Genomic DNA, 24,074 nt, shown 5'->3' with positions numbered 1-24,074 from the left:
GATGTCCTCCTGATGCTGAGGAGTGAAAAGCTCAAAGGGATTTAAGCCTTTTCTTTTTTGCAGCCTCACCACTTATGGGAGCTCAGAGCTTTCCCAACCTGACGACCACAGGAACCACTTCCACCGTTACAATGTCCACATCCAGCGTCACCAGCAGTAATGTGGCCACAGCCACTACAGGGTTGTCTGTAGGTCAGTCCCTCAGTAACACTCTGACTACAAGTCTAACTTCGACATCCAGTGAGAGTGACACGGGGCAGGAGGCAGAATACTCTCTGTATGGTAAGTGGTAAGGGTGGGACTGCACTTGTGGTTACTATTTATTTTAGAAGGTTTCATTGGAGAAGCACAGAGTCCAAGTAACATCAAGCTTTATTCACTAAAGGTGTCCTACTGGCCTGGCCTGGTTTTGTTCTAGATCCATTCTTATGTTGGTATGATTGTGTTTGGCCAAAAAAACATTGTATGAATCTTTAACTCTTTCCTTTGCTTTTCAACAGATTTTCTTGATAGTTGCCGTGCTAGCACTTTGCTTGCTGAACTTGATGATGATGAAGATCTTCCCGAGCCTGATGAGGAAGATGACGAAAATGAAGATGATAACCAGGAAGAGCAAGAGTATGAAGAAGTTATGGTAAGAGATGTCCACCTTTCCTGAATTGTTGAGTTTAAACATTTTGATGCTTTTTTGAGCAAATGCCTTTTAATGTGTTTTGCATATTACTCGATTCAGATCTGTCTGTTTCTCCATAAACTGAGTTGGCTGCCCACACACCATTAAAAAATGTTAAAAAAAAATTTTTAAATGGTAAAATGGTAAATTTTAAAAAAAATATTTCCCATAACTCTGTAATATTAAAACCGTACTTAAGGTATAATTAATCCCTACTGAAGGCAAAACAATTCTATTCGGTTTATTTAGTTTTTAAATTACTTGTTTTGGTTTTTTGTTTTTTTTGTAAACTTTACGGTATGGTCATCCAAATTACGGAAAGACCCCTTATCCAGCAAACTTCAGGTTTCAAGCATTCTGGATAACTGCTCCAGTACCCAATCCATATTAAAAAAACGATACCCTAGGAATCATGACAGTGTGTCTTTAAAGGTTAGAGGATGGAAAGATGTTTTTTGATAAAAAAAAAAAAAAAAGAATTTGACAATATGAAAAATTTTATAAAATAAATGTGTTTTTTGTTTTTGTCTTGGCCAGGAGGAGGAAGAGTATGAGACCAAAGGTGGCCGACGCAGGACCTGGGATGATGATTATGTGCTGAAGAGACAGTTTTCTGCTTTGGTCCCAGCTTTTGACCCACGTCCAGGGAGAACCAATGTTCAGCAGACCACTGATCTTGAAATTCCTGCTCCAGGTTCGTAAAAACGAAGGGACAATTGCTTTTAGCCGTTTCGGTACACTGTAGGCAAGTAAGCAAGCATATAGCCATGGCTTTGTAATCCTTCAAAATAGTTCATGTAAGAAGAAAAGGGCAAAATTAGTTGTATTTACATAATCAAATTGGATGTCACTGTTTAATCACCCAATTAAAAGATATGCGATTACAGTTTTTGCTTTTATGGTTGATATAATCTGTATGTTCCACTTTTTTTCTTTTCTTTCTCTGCAGGCACACCCCACTCTGAGCTTTTGGAGGAGGTAGAATGTGCCCCTGCTCCACGGTTAGCACTCACCCTGAAGGTGACAGGCCTTGGAAGTGGGAGAGAGGTGGAGCTCCCCCTTAATTTCCGTTCCACTATATTTTACTATGTACAGAGACTGCTGCAACTCTCCTGCAACGGAGCAATCAAAACTGACAAGCTGAGGAGGATTTGGGAACCCACCTACACGTAAGGAAGAGATTTATAATTGCCTTGTGTTAAAGGGGTTGTTCACCGTCCAACACTTTTTTCAGTTGTTTTCAGAAATGACCTTTTCCAATTACTTTCTTTTTTTTATTTTTTGCTATTTTTCCAAAATCTAAGTTTAAAGTCCAGATATGTCCCTGTCTCTGGTGTTTCAGTCTGGCAGCTCAGTAATTCAGGTGCAGATTCAATTTTGCAACATTGAGTTGATACATTTCTCAGCAGCATCTCTGGAGTATTAGCAACTATTGTATCAATTCTAACAGCTGCCTGTAATGAAACTCAGGGATTCTGCTCAGCAGGGACAAAGATAAAAAAAAAGTATCAACTAAATCTATCAATTTAGAACAGTTTGCAGGGTCGACGACCTCCCTCCCCCCCTCCCAGAGCTGCTTTAGAAGGTGAAAAATGACACGTTACACTATTAGAAAAGCCGTCACAAATAGAAAATAGAAAGTAATTGGAAAGTCTTTATTTCTGGTGAACAATCTGAAACCAACTGAACTAAAAAAAAAAAGTGTTGCAAGATGAACAATCCCTTTAAGCCTAGGAAGACTTTGGATACCACATGTAGTCCTGCAAGAGCACATGTCAAGAGAGAACGTGGCAATGCCAAAGCTTTGGTGGTCCAAGACTAACTTTGCACTGCTGCTGGAGCATGCATAAAATGTCGACTGTTAGAATAGTTTGCTCATACTTCTTTAAATGCTCATACTGTGCTTACCTCTTTCTCCACAGGATTATGTATAGAGAGATGAAGGATTCAGATAAGCAGAAAGAATGTGGCAGACTGGTGAGTTTCTTCCACAACAGGAAAAAGATTGTAAATCTGCTTTCATGTTTTAGTCTAATGGTTTAATATCCATGATTTGACTAGGATTTAAGACTATTGTTTCCTAGTTAGCTGATCACATTGGTAGAACTCCAGGCTACCCTTAAAACAAGGTGTTCAGTGGCTTTTGGGTACTGATTATGCCACTTATTCCAGAAATCTCACAGCTCTTAAACAACTGCAGATATGTCAACTAACCCCTTATTATGGTTATAACAATCCAGTCCTGGATTTTTGTAAACCTAATTTCTGGCATCATGAAATAAGGTCTCAAACGCCAGGAGTGGATCGCTATCTTCTAATGACATCTCTATAGCGATCGTGTCATGCATTGTTACATATTGCTTTTCTTCTGCAGGGCTGTTGGTCTGTAGAGCATGTGGAACAGTCCCTGGGCACAGATACCTTGCCAAAGAATGACCTGATCACTTACCTGCAGCGAAACGCAGACCCAGGTTTCTTGCGACGGTGGAAGCTGATAGGAACCAACAAAAGCATAAGGAAAAACCGCAACTGTTCCCAGCTCATTGCTGCTTACAAAGTATGTAACGGTGATGTGATTATCTAGCTTTAACGTTCTATTGCCTTTTAATAGGCAATATACTTAGTTTATTAATAGGAACACCCTTAAAAACAAAATACATTATAACATTAGGCACTATTAACTTTTATAAAATAAAATTTGTACTATTACTTATTAGCCTGCACCCCAGGAATTCACTCCTGTCCAGCTGCACTGTCTGTGTACACGGAGTGGATTTTGCCATGTTAATGCAACCCCATGTGCCCTTAGCCTTACTGTAGTCTAGGAGGAAGGGTGCTGAGCTGGTCTATTCACTTTCTCTCAGTGTTTAAAGGCGATTAGAAAGTCTCCCATCTGGCTCCAGCCTGAAGGTTCAAGAAGCTTATCAGGAACAAATGTATATAAGCGAAGTATCTGACCCTAACCTAAGGTTAAAAGTGAAAAATCCATTTGCGTGCATGCGTTTTTAAAGAATTTTTTTTATTTTATTTCTTGCTAACAGGACTTCTGTGAGAATGGCTGTAAGTCTCTCTCAATGCCAGCTGCTCTCGCCACACTCCAGAGCGCAGATATCCTTAATCATTCCCGAGAGCAGGCACAAGCCAAAGCGGGCAGCAGCCAAAACTCCTGTGGGGTAGAAGATGTTTTGCAGCTCCTGCGGATTCTCTTTATTGTAGCCAGTGACCCATATTCTGCCAGGACCCCGCAGGAAGGTGAGGAAATCTGTTTTACCTTTCAGTTGGAAAGTATCATAAACATAGGAAACATGACATTCAATGTTCCCTCCAGTATCACAGTTCTTTAAAACAGAAGAGAAATTCTTCCATAGGTTATTTTCCCACTCCTTAGTATTGGTTCCTTGAAAGGTAAAAAAATAACATCTGGCCACATCCATCTCCCACCTGACTTCATATGGGCTGCTCTTTGTATGACCCTTTAGAGTAACAGTTGTATGGAGACAGAAACTTATCTGGGTCCAACAGATTTTCTTTCTGGGAAAGGACTGCAAATGTGGGAGGCCAGATGGTGTCAGGGCAAATGTTTGCAGTAGTGTATGTAGAAAGGCCAAATGGTGGACTGCAAATGCAATTGCCGAGCACAAAGTTGGAAGCTATTTTGCACACTATTAACAAAGGTATTTGCACCATTACACAATTTTTACAACTTGCATGTAGCCCCAATGCCCCGAGGCAGCCAGTTCTGAGAAATTGCAAATACAGGGAACACTAATGCATGACAGTAATACCTGCCTTGAGGATGTGTTAATTCCAGCTTGTTGCGCCTACATATGCAACTGATGTCCCACAGCAACACCATTATTCACACCACACACTAACACAATTTGCCCTCAGGATCTGTGAGAAAAACTTGTGCCTCAACTTGTATGTTAAGGTGGCTATACACTGAGAGATCCTCTCATTTGGCGATGTCGCCAAACAAGCAGATCTCTCCCCGATATGCCTGCCTATCGGATATCGGATGCCTGGATATCGGGCTGATCCGATCATGGGCCCTAGGGCCCAACGACCGGATTATAACGAAGGGTAACAGGTGGTCGGATCACGGGACCACATCAACAAACCGATGCGGCAGCGATCTGATCCAAAGTTAATTGTGCACATGCTATGCCCCACAATTTTTTTCAAGTGCACTCTGTTATGCTGCAATTCTGGAAAAATGTATTTTTCTAAGCGTGATACAACTTGCTTTACACTTGTTTAGTAAATGTGTCTTTAAATCCATATTGTCCACTATGCAACCTCAAACTTGTTCTATCAGGTTTTTGAACCATATTCTTTTCTTGTTTTTAGATGGAGATGATATGCTTCTTTTCAGTGTTCCTCCAGAGGAGTTTACTAGCAAAAAAATCACTACAAAGATTGTTCAGCAAACTGAGGTACGGACACAAAAGTATGAATGGGGGGGTCATTTGGTCCAGTGGTCCTCAACTGATGGGCTGCGGCCCAGAAGCGGGCCACAGACACTCCCACACTGGACCGCCGAGCCCAGTGCGCAAAAACACCGGCATGTCCAAACTTGTTGCTGGCCCTGTACCCCCCCCCCCCCGGTCCTTGGAAGAAAAAAAAAGGTTGGGGACACCTGATTGGTCCTGCTTCTGTAGCTCAAAAATCATGTAACTTTCTTCTCCACCAGGAACCATTAGCTTTAGCAAGTGGAGCTTTGCCAGACTGGTGTGAACAGCTGACCAGCAAATGTCCCTTCTTAATACCCTTTGAAACCCGGCAGCTTTACTTTACATGCACAGCGTTTGGTGCCTCAAGGTAATCTCCTGTTTGATGTCCTTTGTGTTCTGTATGCTGTGTTCTGCCTGAAGCATGGTAACCGTCTGTCCCTTGCACTTTGTATAGGGCTATCGTGTGGCTGCAGAACAGGAGGGAAGCCACAGTGGAGAGGAGCAGAACTGCAAGTGCCGTGCGCAGGGATGACCCAGGGGAGTTTAGAGTGGGCCGATTGAAACATGAGCGTGTGAAGGTCCCACGAGGGGAGTCTTTGATGGAATGGGCAGAGAATGTTATGCAAATCCACGCAGACCGAAAATCTGTACTTGAGGTAAATAAACATGAAAAAGACGAGGCTTGTAAAACAATTCTTCATTTATTTTAAGGTGTATGGACTCGCCAAGCTATACATTTCATGCAAGTGCCACCCACTGACTTCTTTCTTGGTTTACCAGTTCCCCTTTTAATACTCAAAATATGCTCAAAACTGACTCTTAGCCAGGGAAGTAACCACAGAAACCCAGGCCTCTGCTTTGTCCTTACCACTGTAGTTTTGCTACTACTACCAGTTTTAGCATTCTTGGTCCTGGTAGTGCAGTGTGCTCTACTGTGAAAAAATCAACATGATCAATGTCATGTGCATAGGGGCAGCAGGGAGGTCTTAGAGTAGATCTGAATACCGTGGTTGTCTCTTTCTTTCATTACCTGTAATAATTTCCTTTACGTGCAGGTGGAGTTTCTGGGAGAAGAAGGAACAGGGTTGGGCCCTACCCTTGAGTTTTATGCCCTGGTGGCAGCAGAGCTCCAGAAAACAGAATTGGGGATTTGGTTATGTGATGATGACTTCCCAGATGATGAATCACGGCAGGTAATTGGAACAAATACCCAATTTTACACACGTATAGAATTTATGGAGAATGCTGCGAGGCAGTTGGGGTTTGACATGTAGAGCTGCTGGGTGCAAATAGCTTACAATGAATACTGACGACTGTTTCCAGTTGTCTGAGCTTGAGGTAGTGAGAAAAGCTCAATCTCTGTATTCTCTTATAGTATCCAGTTATGCCTTGGCTGTGTCTGTAAATATTCTCCTTATAAATACTTACATGTGCTTTGTTTCTCAGGTGGATCTAGGTGGTGGTTTGAAGCCCCCTGGTTACTACGTGCAGCGTTCCTGTGGCCTCTTCATTGCACCCTACCCACAGGATAGTGAGGAACTAGACCGAGTGACCAGACTTTGCCATTTCCTTGGTGTTTTCCTTGCAAAGTGCATCCAGGACAATCGATTAGTGGACTTGCCCATTTCAAAGCCATTTTTCAAGCTTATGTGTATGGGAGATATCAAGAGCAACATGAGCAAGCTTTTGTATGCCTCTCGGGGAGAGGAGAGTGAGCACTGCACTGAGAGCCAGTCTGAGGCCTCTACAGAGGATGGGCATGATGCCCTTTCAGTAGGAAGCTTTGAGGAAGACTGCAAATCTGAGTTCATCTTGGACCCACCCAAACCAAAGCCGCCAGCCTGGTTTCAGGGTATTTTAACATGGGAGGACTTCGAGCTAATAAACCCACACCGTGCTCGCTTCCTTAGGGACATTAGGGAGTTGGCAGTTAAGAGGAGGCAGATTCTGGGGAACCGTTGCTTATCTGAGGATGAGAAGAACACTCAGCTTCAGGAACTTATGCTAAAGAACCCCTCTGGATCTGGGCCTCCCGTCAGCATTGAAGATTTAGGGTAAGCCTTGTCTGTTGCCTCCAGAAGATAAAGAACAGCCATGACTAAAGCAAGTGGTTCAGTTATCACTGCTGCGTTGCTGTGCTCCTGCATTCGATTGTAAGCTCCACTAGGTCAGGATTAGGTTATCGACTGACAACATGTAATGTTCCAGCCGCTAACTGGTCACCATCAGGTTTTATTGTTTCTGTTGTTTTTTACATAATTGCTTGCCTTATATTAAAAAAACACCAACTTTTTAGGCAGCTACATGCAGCAGCAAATTGCCTTCCCTTGAGCTGTAAATTGTTCTCCATTTACTGCGTTTGATCACATTCAGTTTAGAGGATTCTAAATCTGTAATCTGTGCCATTTGTTTGTAGACTCAACTTCCAGTTCTGTCCATCTTCTCGGGTTTATGGTTTTTCTGCAGTCGATCTGAAGCCAAATGGAGAGGACGAGGTGAGTGGATATGTTTTCTGCTCTCTGTTAAAGGGACACAGTTGTGTGATTTTGCTCATTCTTAGCAACTTTTCAACTGGTCTTTATTAATTTTTTTTTAAAGTTGCGCTTTCCTGCTTTCAAAAGATGGTCACTGGCCCCATCTAAAGGACAATACTTTGTAAAACTACAAATGTACTGTTATTGCTACTTTTAACTACTCATCTTTCTATTCAGGCCTCTCCTATTATTTTCCAGTCTCTTATTCAAATCAATGCATGGTTGCTAGGCTAATTTGGACCCTAATTACTGGAGAGCTACTGATTAAAAAGCTAAATAACTCGAAAAATGAAAACTAATTTACGATTGTCTGAATATCCATTTTTACATGATACTAAAAGTTAATTTAAATCTGAACAACCCCTTTAAGGGAGGCTGAGCTGTCGATCAACCCAACAGCTAAGTCTCCCTTAAAGGGGTTGTTCGCAGCTCAGGGAAGGTGTTCTTTATCTGCAAAATGGTGTATTGTGTTTGGCAGGAAAATATGGAATTAATGTTAACATCTTCATCTTGAACATGAAAGTGTCTACAGTTTTCCATACATATTATTTATGGTGCAGGGGTTAGTCCTCCTATGAACAAATCTCTTTTTATGATTTACCGACTTGTACAATATTCTTTGCAGATGGTGACGATAGACAACGTTGAGGAGTATGTTGACCTTATGTTTGATTTCTGCATGCAGACTGGTGTGCAAAAGCAAATGGAAGCATTTAGAAGTAAGTATCAAAGCAACAGTAGTAAGTAGTACTTGGAAAATCCAAGCAAACTGAAGGCAACTCGGAACCATTTGCTGTCCACCTGTTGATCTGGAAATCACGTGGGTGGCAAAAATCTGAATCTTCACTTTGGGCCAGTCCTTGGAAGAGGAGAAGGCTAACTTTCATCTAATCGGGCCAGGAAGATGAGTTAGCTGCTCTAGAAAACACTGTAATAAGACAATTAACCTAAATGTACGAGTTTTACACTTGTTATTCTCCTTTATAAGGCATTTGCAAAAGGTAATTCAGCTTAAGGAACCTTTTTAGCTGTATATCTTTATATATATTCCCAGTCACTGATGTCCTACTGTTAAAACCTCTTCCACAAACCATCTCTGGAGCCACAAAGACAGGCGTATTTGTAAGCAGTGCCATTACACATTTCCTGTTTTCTTTACTTAGGTGGCTTTAATAAAGTGTTCCCTATGGAGAAATTAGGCTCCTTCAGCCCTGAAGAAGTCCAAATGATACTGTGTGGAAACCAGTCTCCCTCTTGGTCCGCTGAGGACATCATCAATTACACAGAACCAAAGTTAGGGTATACCCGCGAGAGGTAAGGCATAGCCACTAAACTATTCAATGTATATGAAAGAAATGCACTTGATGGTGCTGGGGGAAGCCAGGGAACAAACTCATAGTTGTGACTGTTGTTTCAGTCCTGGATTCCTTCGATTTGTGAGAGTCCTATGTGGCATGTCATCAGACGAGAGGAAAGCTTTCCTGCAGTTTACAACTGGCTGCTCCACCTTGCCTCCCGGAGGACTGGCCAATCTGCATCCGCGTCTTACGGTCGTGCGCAAGGTAATTGACTGTATTTGCTAATGAAAACTGGGTACACTGCTGCCATCTTGTTCCTGGCTCCCTGCATGCGCAGTACAGAACTATACCTGAGATTCCTGAACTGCGCGTGCGCCCAGCTAGAATCCATGGCAGAATGCTCGGCACTGTGTACCTCTTTACTTATATATGATATGTAGGGGAAAACTCCCATTAGTTTGAATACCCGCCTTGGCAGAGATAAACGGGAATACACATGGGTAATATAGTAGCTGAGGATGAAGAAAGACTGGTCTGTCAAATTCAAGCTTACATAAACCTTCTTAGTATTAAAGGACACGTAAAGCCTACATTTGCCTAAATAAGTTGGGCATATCTTTCCCACCCAAGCCACATCATTTGTACTGCATATACCCCTCCATTTGCCAGCACTGTCACATTTTCCTAAACCAAATAGCAACTTTCACCCGGCGGCCATTTTCCCTCTGACACATAATCAGTAATGTTGAGATATGTATGCTGTACAGTTCATGCAATGCAGAATGCAGGGTTACACAGGCACAACATACTCTGATAAAATCTTCTGCTGGGGTTGAGCACGGTAATGGTTAAGCTGAACTCAGGAGAGATGGTTAGGAGAAAAACTAGGATCAGACAACTAGAGTTTCTATGGGAACCAGCAATGCTTTCTCTTAATTGGCTGTTAGACTGGAGGGTGTGTTTAGTAATCTGAGCTGAGAAGAACTGAGCATGCTCATGAGCCAACAACGAAAGCAAATTCCTGAGGGAGGGAGTTAGAGGAGGAGAAGGGTTTCTAAGTGATTAAGGGGGATGCTGCAGCCTTACTGTTGACCTTTTTTTTTGTAACTTATGTTTTATTTGCAATTTTTCAGTAAATAAAGCACTTAGTGGTACATACAAACATCAATATAATGCAAGTGTCACAGGTTAGTGCAAAACAACATAAATAAAAATAAAAAGGGGGCTCCAATAGGAGCAAAAGACATCGTAGTGCAACAGGCATTTGCATCGGTTGTGTGGAAGGCAGGCATAATCTTGGGTTATGGTAAGCTACATATATATAGGGGAACAAAATGAGCAATGAGGAGGTGGTATTCAGGCGAGGAGCTAGAGCCAATCATATGACCAAAGGGACATGGGCGACATGGCGTACTATGGGATGGACTGCACAAGGGTCTCAATGATAGCTAAGAGGCTAAACCCCTAAGTTCCCACAACGACCAGACCTTGAGGTAGTAATCCATCCTGTTGTGCATATAGGCAATGTTTGACTCAAATATTCTGTTGCTGTTAACTCTCCGAATGATTTCGGGCTTAGTTGGCGGTGTTGGATCCTTCCATCTGGAGGCAATTGCTAGGTGAGTAGCCGTCAAGATCTGATTCACTAGAGCCTGACCACTTCTACGTAATTTGGGGATGGGTTTACCAAGCAAGAGAACAATCGGATCCAATGGGACAGGACGGGCTATTATCCGGCTAATGAGATCCGCTACCTCTTTCCAGAGCTGCTGTATAGAGGGACAGTCCCAAAAAATGTGGGGGAGCGTGCCTTGGGCCCCACAGTTCCTCCAACAAGTGGGAGGGTGATTTGGAAACAATTTGTGCAAGCGGTCCGGGGTGTAGTACCAGAAGGTCAGAATTTTAAAGATGCTCTCCTTTTGACGGACACAGGAGACCATTCGCCTAGCATTGTCCCAAATAAGGGACCAATCTGCAGCTGTCAAGGGATGGGGTAACGCCTGATCCCACTTGTCCATGTATTTGTGTCTCAATTGTGTAGGACCGGAGGGAATGGCAAGTAGTTGATAGATTCTGGTGATAAGGCCTTTCTGTGGTAAGCCGACCGTTGCAAGTAGTTCAAAAGCCGTAAGGCGGTTGGCTTTGGCATAAATGATGTAGGGTCCCAAAAATGTCGAATTTGGAAGTATTCAAAAAGTCTGATGGGTGTCTGTGGAAACTTTTCCTGGATCGTTTGGAGAGGCAGGATCTCATGCGTGAGGGGATTGAGCAGGTCCCGGATCATAAAAAAGTGAGAATTGGACCATTTTGTGTAAAAGGAAGATTCCATCCCTGGGGGAAATGCAGGGTTTCGTAGAAACGTGGTCAGGGTCGACTTGGAAGGACTAAGGTTGTGTTTGAGCCTAGTTTTACGCCATATTGAGCAGGTGAGTCGGGTTGCTGAAAGTGCAGAGGTGGGAATCTGAGCAAAGTCTGAGTGGTCCCAAATACAAGCATTTAAATGGAAATCATTTATCAAGACATTTTCAATATGACCCCAACAGGTGTGTGAGGACCAGCTAGACCAGGCCAGCAGCTGTCGTAGGTGTGCAGCTTCATAATATTTTTGTAGGTCCGGGATGCCCAAACCTCCCTGCCTAGGTGGTGTCAGCAAGACAGATTTAGCAACCCTGTGGCCTCGGTGAGCCCAGATAAAGTTATGGAATTGAGACTGGATAGCCTTAAATGTAGCTGGGGAGATAGCCACTGGGTACTGTTAACCTTTTAACAACCAGAGTGGCAGGTATATAGAGATTTCAAAGAGGCTGTTCATGGATTAAATTTTTGCGGAGTGGTTTACATGTCCTATAAGTCAGAGAAAGACAATGCTTTAACCAAATGATATCACGTCCCTGCAAATCCTATTTCTGTTGTTTGCCAGGTTGATGCCACGGATGCCAGCTACCCCTCTGTAAATACATGCGTGCATTACCTGAAGCTGCCCGAGTATTCCTCCGAGGAAATAATGAGAGACCGCCTGCTTGCTGCTACCATGGAGAAAGGATTCCACCTGAACTGAGAGCTGCCAATAGCTTGTGGGACAAAGTGTTTTTTTTTTTTTTTTTCCTTGTTTGTTTTTTTAAACTAGCGGCACTCCCTATCTCACTTGTGTTCTTGTGCTGAGAAAAGACCTGGCCTTTCTTCCTCTTGCTGTGTGACCCTTACACCCTCTTTGTGAGGATCTGAAGGAGGGAGCAGGTGTAATGCCTTTTCCTTTTTGTTAGCTGCTAATGATGAAATGGTCTCTTAAGGCATGACTGACCCCCCCCCCCCGTCCCTTTGCCTCTAGGCCCCCTATGGCCATGAAAGGAATTAGATGGCAGAGAGATGCCTCTGTTCTGCACCTGTTAGGGGCCACACTTGCGCCATTTGTTAAAAGTGTAGCGTCTGTTGTAATAACATAACACACTACGTCAGCATTCCCCATCTCTTGCATCCGGCTCCTCATTTCGCTAGCTTTAAACTAACTCTCCGGAAAGCTTTTTTCTTGGAACGTAGAGCGTTAATGGACATCGGATTTAATCCCCTTCTGTGTTCATTTTGTTTTCCTTTTATAATGGTGCCTGCACTATTTCCTCTCCCCGTTCTTTTTCTGCATTTTTATTTCACCCCTCCCCAAGTACCATAATGTACTCGAGCACCTTTTGATTATTTTAGTTTCCTCCTCTTGCCTAAGAGGATGTAATGATTCCCCTCCTCCCCCTCCTTCTTTTGGATATGTCCCTTCTATGCATTTCGAAATGAAGTGTTTGTGCAAAGTGCAAATAAAGCTATTATGATATCCGCCCCCAAACAAACAGAAATATATACCAGTGCAAGGTGATTTACCCCTTCCATGTCAAGGGTAACCTACAGTGTAGGAAGCTGTTCCATGCACTTAAGGGGTCGTAAGAAAAAAAAAAATATGTTTTGCTCTCTGGTTGTATTTTCTTTGTATATTATAAACATTTATTTAACTTGTTGCAGTTTGAAGTAAAAAAAGAAAAGAAAAAAAAAACAATAATAAAGAAATTGAAAAAAAAAAAAAAAGTTTGGAAATATTTACTCCTGGAAAAAAAAAAAGTTGTCTGCTGGTGCCAAATTGTGTCCCTTAATGCTGATTCATTAAACACTTATGTCCAGGCCTTTGCTGTGTCAGATAAAACATTTTACTGGGTACACAATGTGCTCTCTCCACTATAAGTATTGATGAGAAGTGTTTGGCTCTCCATGTATCTCGCAGCAATCTCTCCAGAAACTGTTCAGGTTCCTTACCCTCTGCTATTGTATGTTATTCATATTAATAGGCGTGATTTCCTTCCCAGACACCCCCAACTCCATTCTCATGTATGTGACGGAGAGAAGAGTTGTAAGTGCAAGTTAGAAATTGTTGGGTGTGATCCGCAAGTTAGAAAGTGATGGGCCAATGTTTGTGAGGTTGATATGAGTTACTGCACTGGTGCAAAAGAGAGATTTTTGTACTCACCGTTAAATCTTTTTCTCTTGTCCTATATTGGGGGACACAGGCCCAAGGTGCCTGTGTCCCCCAATTAGGCAAGAGAAATTGCTTTTCTGTTTTCTCTCTCCACATGGGTTTTGTCTTATAAAGCTTTGAGGTTAGAGTTTAGGCACCCCCCCCCCTTCCCGTGCCCGTAGCTGGAAAACAAGCAGAACCCACATCTCTAGCTCCGTAAACAATATCATATATGAAAAGATGAACCATTTCCTTTTTTTAATGGGATATTATAGGAGTTGTTACCCTTTAAATTAACTTTTAGTATGATGTAGAGAGTGATATTCCTAGACAATTTGCAACTGGTTTTCATTTTTTATGGGTTTTGAGTTATTTAGTGTTTTTATTCAAGAGCTCTCCGGTTTGAAATTTCAGCAATCTGGTTGCTAGGGTCTAAATGACCCCAGCAACCATGCACTGATTTGAATATGAATAGGAGAGGGGTGGATAGAAAGATTAGTAATAAAAAATAGCAATGACAAATGTGTAGCCTTACAGAGCATTTGTTGTTAGATGGGGTCAGGGACCCCCGTTTGAAAGCTGGAAAGAGTCAGAAGAAAAAAGGCAAATAAATATAAAACATAATATAAACCCATAGAAAGGTTCCTTAGAACTAGCCATTCTATAACATACTTAAAGGGATCCTGTCATCGGAAAACATGTTTTTTTTTTCAAAACACTGAAATCCATTTCTCAAAAGAGCAAACAGATTTTTTTATATTCAATTTTGAAATCTGACATGGGGCTAGACATTTTGTCAATTTCCCAGCTGCCCCCAGTCATGTGACTTGTGCCTGCACATTAGGAGAGAAATGCTTTCTGGCAGGCTGCTGTTTTTCCTTCTCAATGTAACTGAATGTGTCTCAGTGGGACATGGGTTTTTACTATTGAGTGCTGTTCTTAGATCTATCAGGCAGCTGTTATCTTGTGTTAGGGAGCTGCTATCTGGTTACCTTCCCATTGTTCTTTTGTTTGGCCGCTGGGGGGGGGAAAGGGAGGGGGTGATATCACTCCAACTTGCAGTACAGCAGTAAAGAGTGATTGAAGTTTATCAGAGCACAATTCACATGACTTGGGGCAGCTGGGAAATTGACAATATGTCTAGCCCCATGTCAGATTTCAAAATTGAATATAAAAAAAAATCTGTTTGCTCTTTTGAGAAATGGATTTCAGTGCAGAATTCTGCTGGAGCAGCACTATTAACTGATTCATTTTGAAAAAAAAAAATTTCCCATTAAAGTATCCCTTTAAAGTTAACGGGAACTTAAAGTGAACCACCCTACAAACTGCTGCTCTGCCTTGATGAGGTTCCCCCATACATTTTCTAACATATGGAACATAAACTATACAGTGGGCTCATGTGTAGGGCAATGTAACAACTCGATTGTCTTTATTAAGGTTCCCTGGACTTGTGTAATGTATTTGCTGCAACGTATACGTCCATTAAACGTTATAATTTCCCGTCGTATGCAAATTAGCCAGAGCAGGCAGAATTGAACGCTAGCGCATCTTCGATTTGATTGCCAAAGCAACGCTAGAGAATATTTGCCAGTGTTCGGCGCCCTGGATGCAACTTTGCATTTTAGTAAATTAGCGTTGTCTTGGTAAATTTTCGTCTGGCGATGGGTGCGAAGCCGTCGCTGGTGAATTTTCGCCGCTTACTAAATTTACCCCATAATCTCTAAATCGCTGCAATAATATTTATTTCAGTACTGCGTAGTTAAACTAAGTCAGCACAATGAACAAAAGGTGAATAGAAGGCCTGTAGATTTGGATCCATTATTCCAAACTTCTACAAAAGTACCACCTCCTTTCCTTGCCTGGAATTTAATAACTCGGGACTGAAATAATAATAATAAGACTGAAATAAAGCTCTCTCGGGGCCTATCAATTCTAAAACCGTTTTATTTGTACAACTTACTAGTTTTGTAATGATGGGAAATTATAGGTGCATACACCAAACTTTTATATAATTTGCTTTTTCTGCTTTTGTTCTGCATTTTATTTTAATAGTTCTAACAGAAATAGCAAGAAAGGTGGGAGGGACAGACACAGCTCTGTTCATGTATTGGCTGATGTAACCGTGTATGTGTGTGTGTGTGTGTGTGTATGTATGTATGTATGTGCGCCCTTGCTTTGTATGTGAGCACAGATTGGGCACATATGACAGCGTAGTTTCATTTTGGGATATTCCAGTGGCACATACTCTTAGAAAAATATTTTATTTTGAAAACATGTATTTACAAAACTGTTAAAGCTGAGATGCATTGTGGGACGTGTCAGGAGCATGGTTTCTCTTTCAGGCAGTCCTATCTGTGTCCTGTAGATTGTCAGCTCTCTGCAACTTTGTCCAGCACAAGCAAGGGAGCCAGTATCCGAGTTTTATTTGTCTCTACGGCGCTGCCATTTAACAGCATCTCATCCAGAATGATATGCACCTTGTCCAGGTTAAACATGATCTGTAAGGCCCCCCAGTCAAGGAGTTGATCACTGACAGGCAGAGGAAACGGGTATATACCAGATTACTATGGCAGGCAAGCTTCCGGCTTTGCCTTGTCCCTCACATACTGATAAAATGGTGCAAAAACTGTCATATAGCAGTTACTGTCAGTCTGAACTCTTGTTGCTCTGTAGGAGAGTGGCAGGATCACTATCACTGCATCATAAACTGCAAATTCTGAATCGGACTAGTCCCTGGATTAACTTGTACTATGAGCTATCTCCCATAACCCTGTATTCCCTCACTTGCTAAACACTATCCAACCCCTTCTTAAAGAAGAATTCAACCAGTAATAAAAAAAATCCCCCCCCCCCTACCCTGGGTAGGCCCCTCTCACTCCTCCCCCCCAAGGCAAATGCCCCTAATTTTTTTACCTACCCGTCGGCCACGGGAGTTCACGGGTGCCATCTTCTTTTTTCTGTCTTTTTCGGAAGTTTCGGCACATGCGTAGTTGGAGTAAATTTCTGGTCCCGAACCACTGCGCATGCGCTGAAAGTCACGAAAATGTTCCATTTTTTTTGAAAATTTTCAAGACTTTCAGCACATGCGCAGTTGTTCAGGACCGGAACTTTACTCCAAATGCGCATTACGGAGAAGAAGAAGATGGCTGCCGTGAACTCTGAGGCCAGAATTGGAGGGGTAAATAAAAAAATTAGGGGCATTTACCCCGGGGGGGGGGGGTGTCTACCCAGGGTAGGCTTTTTTTAAACTATGGGTTGAATTCTCCTTTAAAGCTATCTAATGTATCAGCCTGTACAACTGATTCAGGGAGAGAATTCTGCATCTTCACAGCTCACTCTGTAAAAAAAACCCTTCTGAATATTTAGCCGGAACCTCCTTTCTTTTAATTGGAATGGGTGACCTCGTTTTTTCTACCCATATCTTGTATTTGACCCAAACTAAGATATAATTAATCCTTATTAGAAGGAAAAACCAGCCTATTGGGTTTATTTAACGTTTAAATGGTATTGCAGTGTGGTTAAGGTATGAAGATCCAAATGACGGAAAGATCTCTTATCTGGATAACCCCAGGTCCCAGAGCATTCCTGATAACCAGTTCTATACCTGTACTACAACTCACTACAGTCCCCTGCAGGAAAAAGTCCATATTCAGAAAAGGATACATCAAGTTCACTCTGCAAGAAAAGAAAAAGCAAAAGACACAATTAGAAACATCAAATTTGCTTCTGTTTTTTTTTTTTTTCTTAAACTCTTTTTTGTTCTTATATCTCTACCGCTTAAGTGATACACTGCTGTAGTTTACAATTATTTGATCAAAGGGGTTGTTACTTTTAGCATAATGTAGAGAGTGACATTCTGAGACAATTTGCACTTGGTTTTCATTTTTTATTATTTGTGGTTTCTGCAGCAGCTCTCCAGTTTGAAATGTCAGCAATCTGGTTGCTAAGGTGCAAATTACCGTATATACTCAAGTATAAGCCGTCCCTAGTATAAGCCGAGGTACCTAATTTTACCTCCAAAAACTGGGAAAGCTTATTGACTCGAGTATAAGCCGAGGGTGAGAAATGCAGCAGCTTCTGGTAAGTTTCAATCAAAAAATTGAGGGTTTCTGCTCCCATTGGAGGTGCCGGCGTCTCGTTTTTAGATGCTGGCGACCATTCTTGGACGCCGGTGAATATTCTTGGACACCGGCGACTATTCTTAGGCGCCGGCGACTATTCTTAGGTGCCGGCGACCGTTTTTGCGATTGACCCGAGTATAAGCCGAGGTAGAGTTTTTCAGCATATTTTGGGGGCTGAAAAACTCGGCTTATACTCGAGTATATATAGCAGAGGGCATGAACAGCAAAAAGAGTAATAAAAAGTAGCAATAACATACCCCCCCTTTTTTTTTTTTTTATAAAATCTGACTTTTAAAGAAAATCACAAATTTTTCGGAATTTATTAAACCCCGAGGATAAAAAAGTCTGAATCAAAAAATCCAGCATCTCAGACCTGTCAAGATTGCATATAAGTCAATCGGAGAAGTCCCAATGATTTTTTGATGTGCGCTGGGTTTCGTGCAATCCCATAAAAATCATGAAAATCTGATGGAAAATCCGAAAAATCATGAAAATCTGAAAGCAATTTTTCGGGAAAATTTAATAAATAAGCATAAAAAACCCGAGCGGATTTAATCGGAGTTTGTAGCAGAAAATATTGAGATAAATTTGGACTTCGATAAATAACCCCCTAAATGTGTAGCCTTACAGAGCGTTTGTTTTTAGATGGAGTCAGTGACCCCCATTTGAAAACTGGAAAGAGATAATGAAACTGATAAAAGGCACAGGATACACAGCAGATAACAGATAAGCTCTGTAGTATACAATGGGATTCTTCAGGACTTATCTGTTATCTACTGTGTATCCTGTGCTTGAATCGCTGCCCCCGTGGCTACACAGCAGCTGGTTTATATAAACTATCCTATGCCTCACAGTTTGGGGACAAATGCCTTAGGGTGTGTGACCTTCAACAACAAAACACGTGTTTTGGCTTATGGGGGGGCGTCGAGACACGTACTGTGGTTTATGTCTAGCAACGGTAAGCTATCCTCTGTGTTTCGTTTGCTACGACATGAAGAGACCGTTAAAGAGGACCCGTCGCCCAAAAAAATTATTGAAAATCCTATTTGATCACGTTAGTCAAGCAAAATGAACTTTAATTACACTATATAAATTATTTGTATCATTTCCTTCAGTCTGGGAATTCATAATTATGCCAAGCAGACAGGAGCCATTTTGTAGACACTGTTATTAAGACAAGACTTGTATCATCTCAGAATCTTGTTTCTTCACCAGAATGGGGGACCTGATGTCCATCCCTATGTCCTGGTTATACAATTAAATGGTGAAGAGAACGGGGTGTGGGGAGAGCAGTCACATCTTAATTTGAAAAGGACTTTTATTATACAGATGTGTGTCTGGGTGACAGGTCCCCATTAAAATGCCTGGCGTGCTACAGGCCTAAAATATCCTGCCTCCTAGTGGGAGAAACGACATGAAGGGACCTTGCTGGACTTGAACAGAAAATGATATAATAGTATGACACTCACCACTCTGCTAAAGTACTTGTCCAAAACCTCCACGAAATTATGAATCAGTTCAAAAACTGCCATTTCGTTCTATGAAAATGGAAATCACAAATAGATAAGAATGTGAATATGATCATGATTTTTATTATTATAAAATATTATTATAAGCCGACTATCTAGAGGATTAGGCAAAAGATAAAGTGGAGCAGTACAGCCGCCCTAATAATAACATTCAAAACTATGATACATGTCATTACTTAATTGTAGCTGATCACTCACATGCTTAAAGGAGAAACAAACCCCTTATTAAAAAAAACCTCTACCCCTACCCCGGTCAAAATGCCCCTAACTTTTTACTTTCCCGTTGGTGCAGATTCAGGGATCGCAGTTCACGGCAGCCATCTTCCGGGTCTTCGGTAATCTGAGAATGAGACCGGTGAATCAGCGCATGCGCAGCTGCAGCAATTTCTCCGTTTAAGACAACTGCACATGCATGAAATTGACGGATATTGCCGAAGTGCCGGAAGAAGACATGAAGACCCGGAAGATGGCTGCCGTGAACTGTGATCCCTGAATCTGCACCGAGGGGTAAGTAAAAGGTTAAGGGTATTTGCCCGGGGAGCAGCTAGGCTGGGGGGGGGTGGAGGGAGGGGGTAGAGTTTTTTTAAATAAGGGGTTTGTTTCTCCTTTAAGAGACAATCTTCATTAAAATTAGGATGTAATACAAAGAGGTTTATGGTTGGTAGGGGGGCATAAAATACCTTGGATGGCCACATCCTGCCCCAATGGCTTTCAGTTAGAGGAATGACAGACAAAAGATGACAAAGTGACTGTAATTTCCTTTCCATTGGGGAAGTAAGAATTGCTGCAGGTAGAACAAACAAAACGTACACATTTTTTACATGATTATTCATTTTACATGTAGCAACTGTTACTACCCACAACCGCAAAGGATTTTGTAGGAATTTTGAAACCATGAATAAAACACCTTGTCTGTCAATACCCTCTACTTGGAGTCTTCCTGCGTTGCCCAGACCCATCAAGTCTCAACATGACCCAGTCAAACACTTGGAATGGGGAGAAACATGGGAAGCCTTTCCACCTCACCTCAGTTTCATCGATCCCAACGACAATGAAGAGAGACGCATACTGCCTGTAAACCAGCTTAAAGTCTTTGTACTCAATGAAGGAGCACTGACGGGAAGAACAGAGAAGCATTAGAGTAGGAAGTCTTGTTTCTCTACTAAGAAAATCCACAGATTAAAAGTGCAAGAGAAGTTGCAACTGGGATGATTACTGACTATAGCTCAAAGGCTTGGGGTCTCTATATATTGTATTATAATATATATACTACAGTAACTGATGATTCACCTGATCCTTGGAACGTGACAGGCACAGTCTGATGATGTCTGATTCCAGCAGAGTTCTTCTCTGGACCTCCGTACGTTCATAATACCTTGATAACCTGGTCTGTCCCTGCTTGTTCACGATCAGGAAGAACTTGATCATCTCTACAGCGGAGCTGCTATCCACAGCTGGGAAGGATATAGAAAACAATATTGTTAGACTTCTGATCCACTGGTAAAAGGCTTCAAGTGGAGCTTGAGGATGTCGCTCCATCTTGAACTGTGTGAAAAACACCAGAAACTGGAGCTCACGTAGCAGCCATTCAAGAGCTTTCCTTATTATTTTCGGCCTCAAACTACAGGGATCTGGTATGATACAGACAGAAGGGTTATGGAATGTATAAACTATTTCTGATTGGCTTGTGCAACCTGCAACTTATTGATCATATTTCTAAATAAGAGAATGTAGAAATTAGATTGTTGTTGGACTGGGGCACCAGGGGCCAACCTGACCTTAAAGGAGAACTAAACACCCTGCCACGTTAAGTCCCCACTGGCCCCCCTCCCTCTGCACAGTCTTACCCCAGAATTCTGTCCCCTCTTGAAATAGTGACCGCACATGCAGAGTGAGCTCCGCTGCGCTCACAGGCGCCATCTTTTTCTCTTCGATAATCTTCGTGAAGTCAGTTGCCTAGAGGCGCATGCGCAGTTGGAACATTCTTCTGGTTCGCGACATCTGCGCATGCTCCAAAAGAGACGGAAATTGCAGAAGGGGAGGAAGAAGACACGAAGATTACTGAAGAGAAGAAGATGGCGCCCGTGAGCTCCGCTGCACTCACTCTGCATGTGCGGTCACTATTTCAAGAGGGGACAGAATTCTGGGGTAAGACTGTGCAGAGGGAGGGGGGCCAGTGGGGACTTAACATCGCTGGGGGTTTCAAGTAAGGATGCACTGAATCCAGGATTTGGTTCGGGATTCGGCCTTTTTCTGCAGGATTCGGCCGAATCCTTCTGCCTGGCCGAACCGAATCCAAATCCTAATTTGCATATGCAAATTAGGGTGGGGAGGGAAATTGCGTGACTTTTGGTCACAAAACAAGGAAGTAAAAAATGTTTCCCCTTCCCAACCCTAATTTGCATATGCAAATTAGGGTTCGGATTTGGTTCAGTATACGGCCGAATCTTTTGTGAAGGATTCAGGGTTTGGCCGAATCCAAAATAGTGGATTCCGTGCATCCCTAGTTTCAAGAAGGGACAGAATTCTGGGTTAAAACTGTGCAGGGGGAGGCAGGGAGGGGGGCCAGTGGGGACTTAACATCACTAGGGGTTTAGTTCTCCTTTAAGGACCCCCCCCCCAGTGTGCAATGTGAATCAGTGGTGCCTGGTACATACACTAATACAACAAGCCTACTGGTGGGGAAATGTTACACTATGTGGCCATAATGGGCTATGAACATGGGGCACACAGGAATTACTCTGCAGGACCAGTGAGGAAACCAAGGGCATTCCTTCTACCCCATTCTCTTACCACTATTTACTTCCTATTGGCTGATTACACTCTTAAAGGAAAACTATATCCCCAAAATGAACACTTAAGCAACAGAAAGTTCATATCATATTAAGTGGCATATTAAAGAATCTTACCAAACTGGAATATATATTTAAGTAAATATTGCCCTTTTACATCTCTTGCCTTGAGCCACCATTTCGTGATGGTCTCTGTGCTGCCTCAGAGATCACCTGACCAGAAATACTACAACTCTAACTGTAACAGGAAGAAGTGAGGAAGCAAAAGGCAGAACTCTGTCTGTTAATTGGCTCATGTGACCTTACATGTGGTTTGTTGGTATGTTTGTGAGTACAGTGAATCCTACGATCCCAGGGGGTGGCTCTTATTTTTTAAAATGGCAATTTTCTATTTATGATTACCCAATGGCACATACTACTAGAAAAGTATATTATTATGATAATGGTTCATTTACATGAAGCAGGATTTTACATATGAGCTGTTTTATGCAATATCTTTTTATAGAGACCAACATTGTTTGGGGGGTATAGTTTTCCTTTAAGTATTCAAGTCATACTATTGGAATGTATTTATTCGGACACGAGTCACACTATGAGCACGTGGAAAAGGCAGAGGGCGACAAAGGGAGAGGACAATACCAAAACGAATTACCAGCAGGACACGGAATAGGTTGTAATCGTGCAAAAATGTATTTATTTAGCCCAAAAACATACAAAAGGGGTAACGTTTCAGCCCTCAACCGCTTTTATAGTGAGTGGAGGTGGTGTAGGTACAAGCCCCATCTCTTCCTTACTGTAACATCACAGATAAACACACAAAGTGATGAATATACACCATCATCATGTGAAATCAAAAAGTTCATATGAAGTCCATGTGACAAACATAAGTCCATGCTCAGACGCCAGTGAGACTCATTCTGCATCCCCTGCACCAGGTCCGGACTCAGAATTAAAATAGGCCCTGGCATTTCAGGTACACAAAGGCTAAATAGTGACTTTCTATGGCACCTTATAGCAGCCCCTCTGGCATCTGCCAGAACCCACAGATTGCCAGTCCGGGCCTGCCAGCACTCAGCACCTTCCTGAGACACATTGTGATATCCAAGAAAAGATGTCGGCCCTCAGGGTGTCCTATGCTGATCTTAATTACCCAGAAAATGAACAGGGAGAGGACGATGGCCCAGATATGGAAAGGCAGAATCAGCAAAGGCCCTTATAGGAGTTACGAGGAGTGTCTGGAATGAGAGGTTGATAGAAGCTCATCACTGCTATATATATTAGGGACGCACCAAATCCAGGATTCGGTTCGGGATTTGGCCTTTTTCAGCAGGATTCGGCCGAATCCTTCTGCCTGGACAAACCAAATCCTAATTTGCATATGTAAATTAGGGGCGGGCAGGGAAATCACATGACTTTTCGTCACAAAAGATTTCCCCCCCACACTTTTTCCTTTCCTCACCCTAATTTGCATATGCAAATTATGATTCGGATTGGGTTCGGTATTTGGCTGAATCTTTCACCAAGGATTCAGGGATTCGGCCGAATCCCAAATAGTGGATTCGGTGCATCCCTAATATATATATATATATAGATATAATATGTGTTTATTGCTACTTTTTATTACTCAACTTTCTATTCAGACCTCTCCTATTCATATTCCAGTCTCTCATTCAAATCAGTGTATGGTTGCTAGGGTTATTTGGGCCCTAGCAACCAGACTGCTGAAACTGCAAACTGGAGATCTGCTGAATAAAAAGCTAAATAACCCAAAAACCACAAATAATAAAAACCAATTGCAAATGGTCTCAGAATATCACTCTCTACGTCATACTACAAGTTGATTTAAAGGTGAACGACCCCTCTTGTCTCCCCATCTCGTGCCCTATAGTGTTCTGGCCGCAGCCGTCAATCACACTCAATGTTCTTTGTCGATAGCTCCATAATCAGCCGCACATACGATCACTCTCAGTCATTCAGATGCTCTCGGTTGGGTTTTCAAGGGCCACAATGACAATGAATATGAAAGCCAAGGCCGGTTACCTATTGATAGTCAGTACGGCTCACACCGGGAACATCCCATCAGTCGAGCAGCCAGTGAATCGGAACCCAGCTGATCTTGATCATTTCCTGTCGCTTCAGGCTGTCGCCATTCCAGGCGGAACTCCGTCACCTTTACAGCTC

General features: G+C 42.3%; 2 protein-coding genes across 6 annotated transcripts in view; one reads left to right on the top strand and one right to left on the bottom strand.

Moving 5' to 3' along the window:
• Positions 1–13,113, top strand: part of hectd1.L (HECT domain containing E3 ubiquitin protein ligase 1 L homeolog) — a 65,845-nt gene extending 52,732 nt beyond the window's left edge. For all 4 annotated transcript variants that reach the window (XM_018231192.2, XM_018231189.2, XM_018231190.2 and 1 more), the window contains exons 26-42: positions 64–282; positions 501–634; positions 1,211–1,367; positions 1,623–1,842; positions 2,596–2,650; positions 3,048–3,230; positions 3,715–3,925; positions 5,024–5,109; positions 5,367–5,494; positions 5,582–5,783; positions 6,183–6,320; positions 6,574–7,181; positions 7,544–7,622; positions 8,287–8,380; positions 8,825–8,975; positions 9,079–9,223; positions 11,880–13,113. In XM_018231192.2, the coding sequence (XP_018086681.1) occupies positions 64–282; positions 501–634; positions 1,211–1,367; positions 1,623–1,842; positions 2,596–2,650; positions 3,048–3,230; positions 3,715–3,925; positions 5,024–5,109; positions 5,367–5,494; positions 5,582–5,783; positions 6,183–6,320; positions 6,574–7,181; positions 7,544–7,622; positions 8,287–8,380; positions 8,825–8,975; positions 9,079–9,223; positions 11,880–12,017 (2,948 nt within the window). In that variant the 3' untranslated portion in view covers positions 12,018–13,113. The remainder of the gene's footprint in view (positions 1–63; positions 283–500; positions 635–1,210; positions 1,368–1,622; positions 1,843–2,595; positions 2,651–3,047; positions 3,231–3,714; positions 3,926–5,023; positions 5,110–5,366; positions 5,495–5,581; positions 5,784–6,182; positions 6,321–6,573; positions 7,182–7,543; positions 7,623–8,286; positions 8,381–8,824; positions 8,976–9,078; positions 9,224–11,879) is intronic.
• A 2,583-nt stretch (positions 13,114–15,696) lies between these two features.
• Positions 15,697–24,023, bottom strand: ap4s1.L (adaptor related protein complex 4, sigma 1 subunit L homeolog). Of its 2 annotated transcripts, none has more exons than NM_001096229.1 (6): positions 23,934–24,023; positions 20,392–20,555; positions 20,128–20,214; positions 19,042–19,110; positions 17,115–17,126; positions 15,697–15,949 (listed from the first exon to the last, which is right to left on the bottom strand). In NM_001096229.1, the coding sequence occupies exons 2-6, from the start codon at positions 20,527–20,529 to the stop codon at positions 15,821–15,823; spliced, it is 435 nt and encodes a 144-aa protein (NP_001089698.1). In that variant the 5' UTR covers positions 20,530–20,555; positions 23,934–24,023; the 3' UTR covers positions 15,697–15,820. The 2 variants fall into 2 exon arrangements, with proteins under 2 accessions (NP_001089698.1, XP_018084702.1); XM_018229213.2 differs by lacking the exon at positions 23,934–24,023 and adding an exon at positions 20,949–21,005.
• Positions 24,024–24,074: the final 51 nt, after the last annotated feature.

The sequence above is a fragment of the Xenopus laevis genome, chromosome 8L, assembly GCF_017654675.1.
Source record: "Xenopus laevis strain J_2021 chromosome 8L, Xenopus_laevis_v10.1, whole genome shotgun sequence".
Classification (NCBI taxonomy): Eukaryota; Metazoa; Chordata; class Amphibia; order Anura; family Pipidae; genus Xenopus; species Xenopus laevis.
The sequence above is the reverse complement of the archived record's forward strand: the minus strand, read 5'-3'. Positions and strand labels throughout refer to the sequence as shown.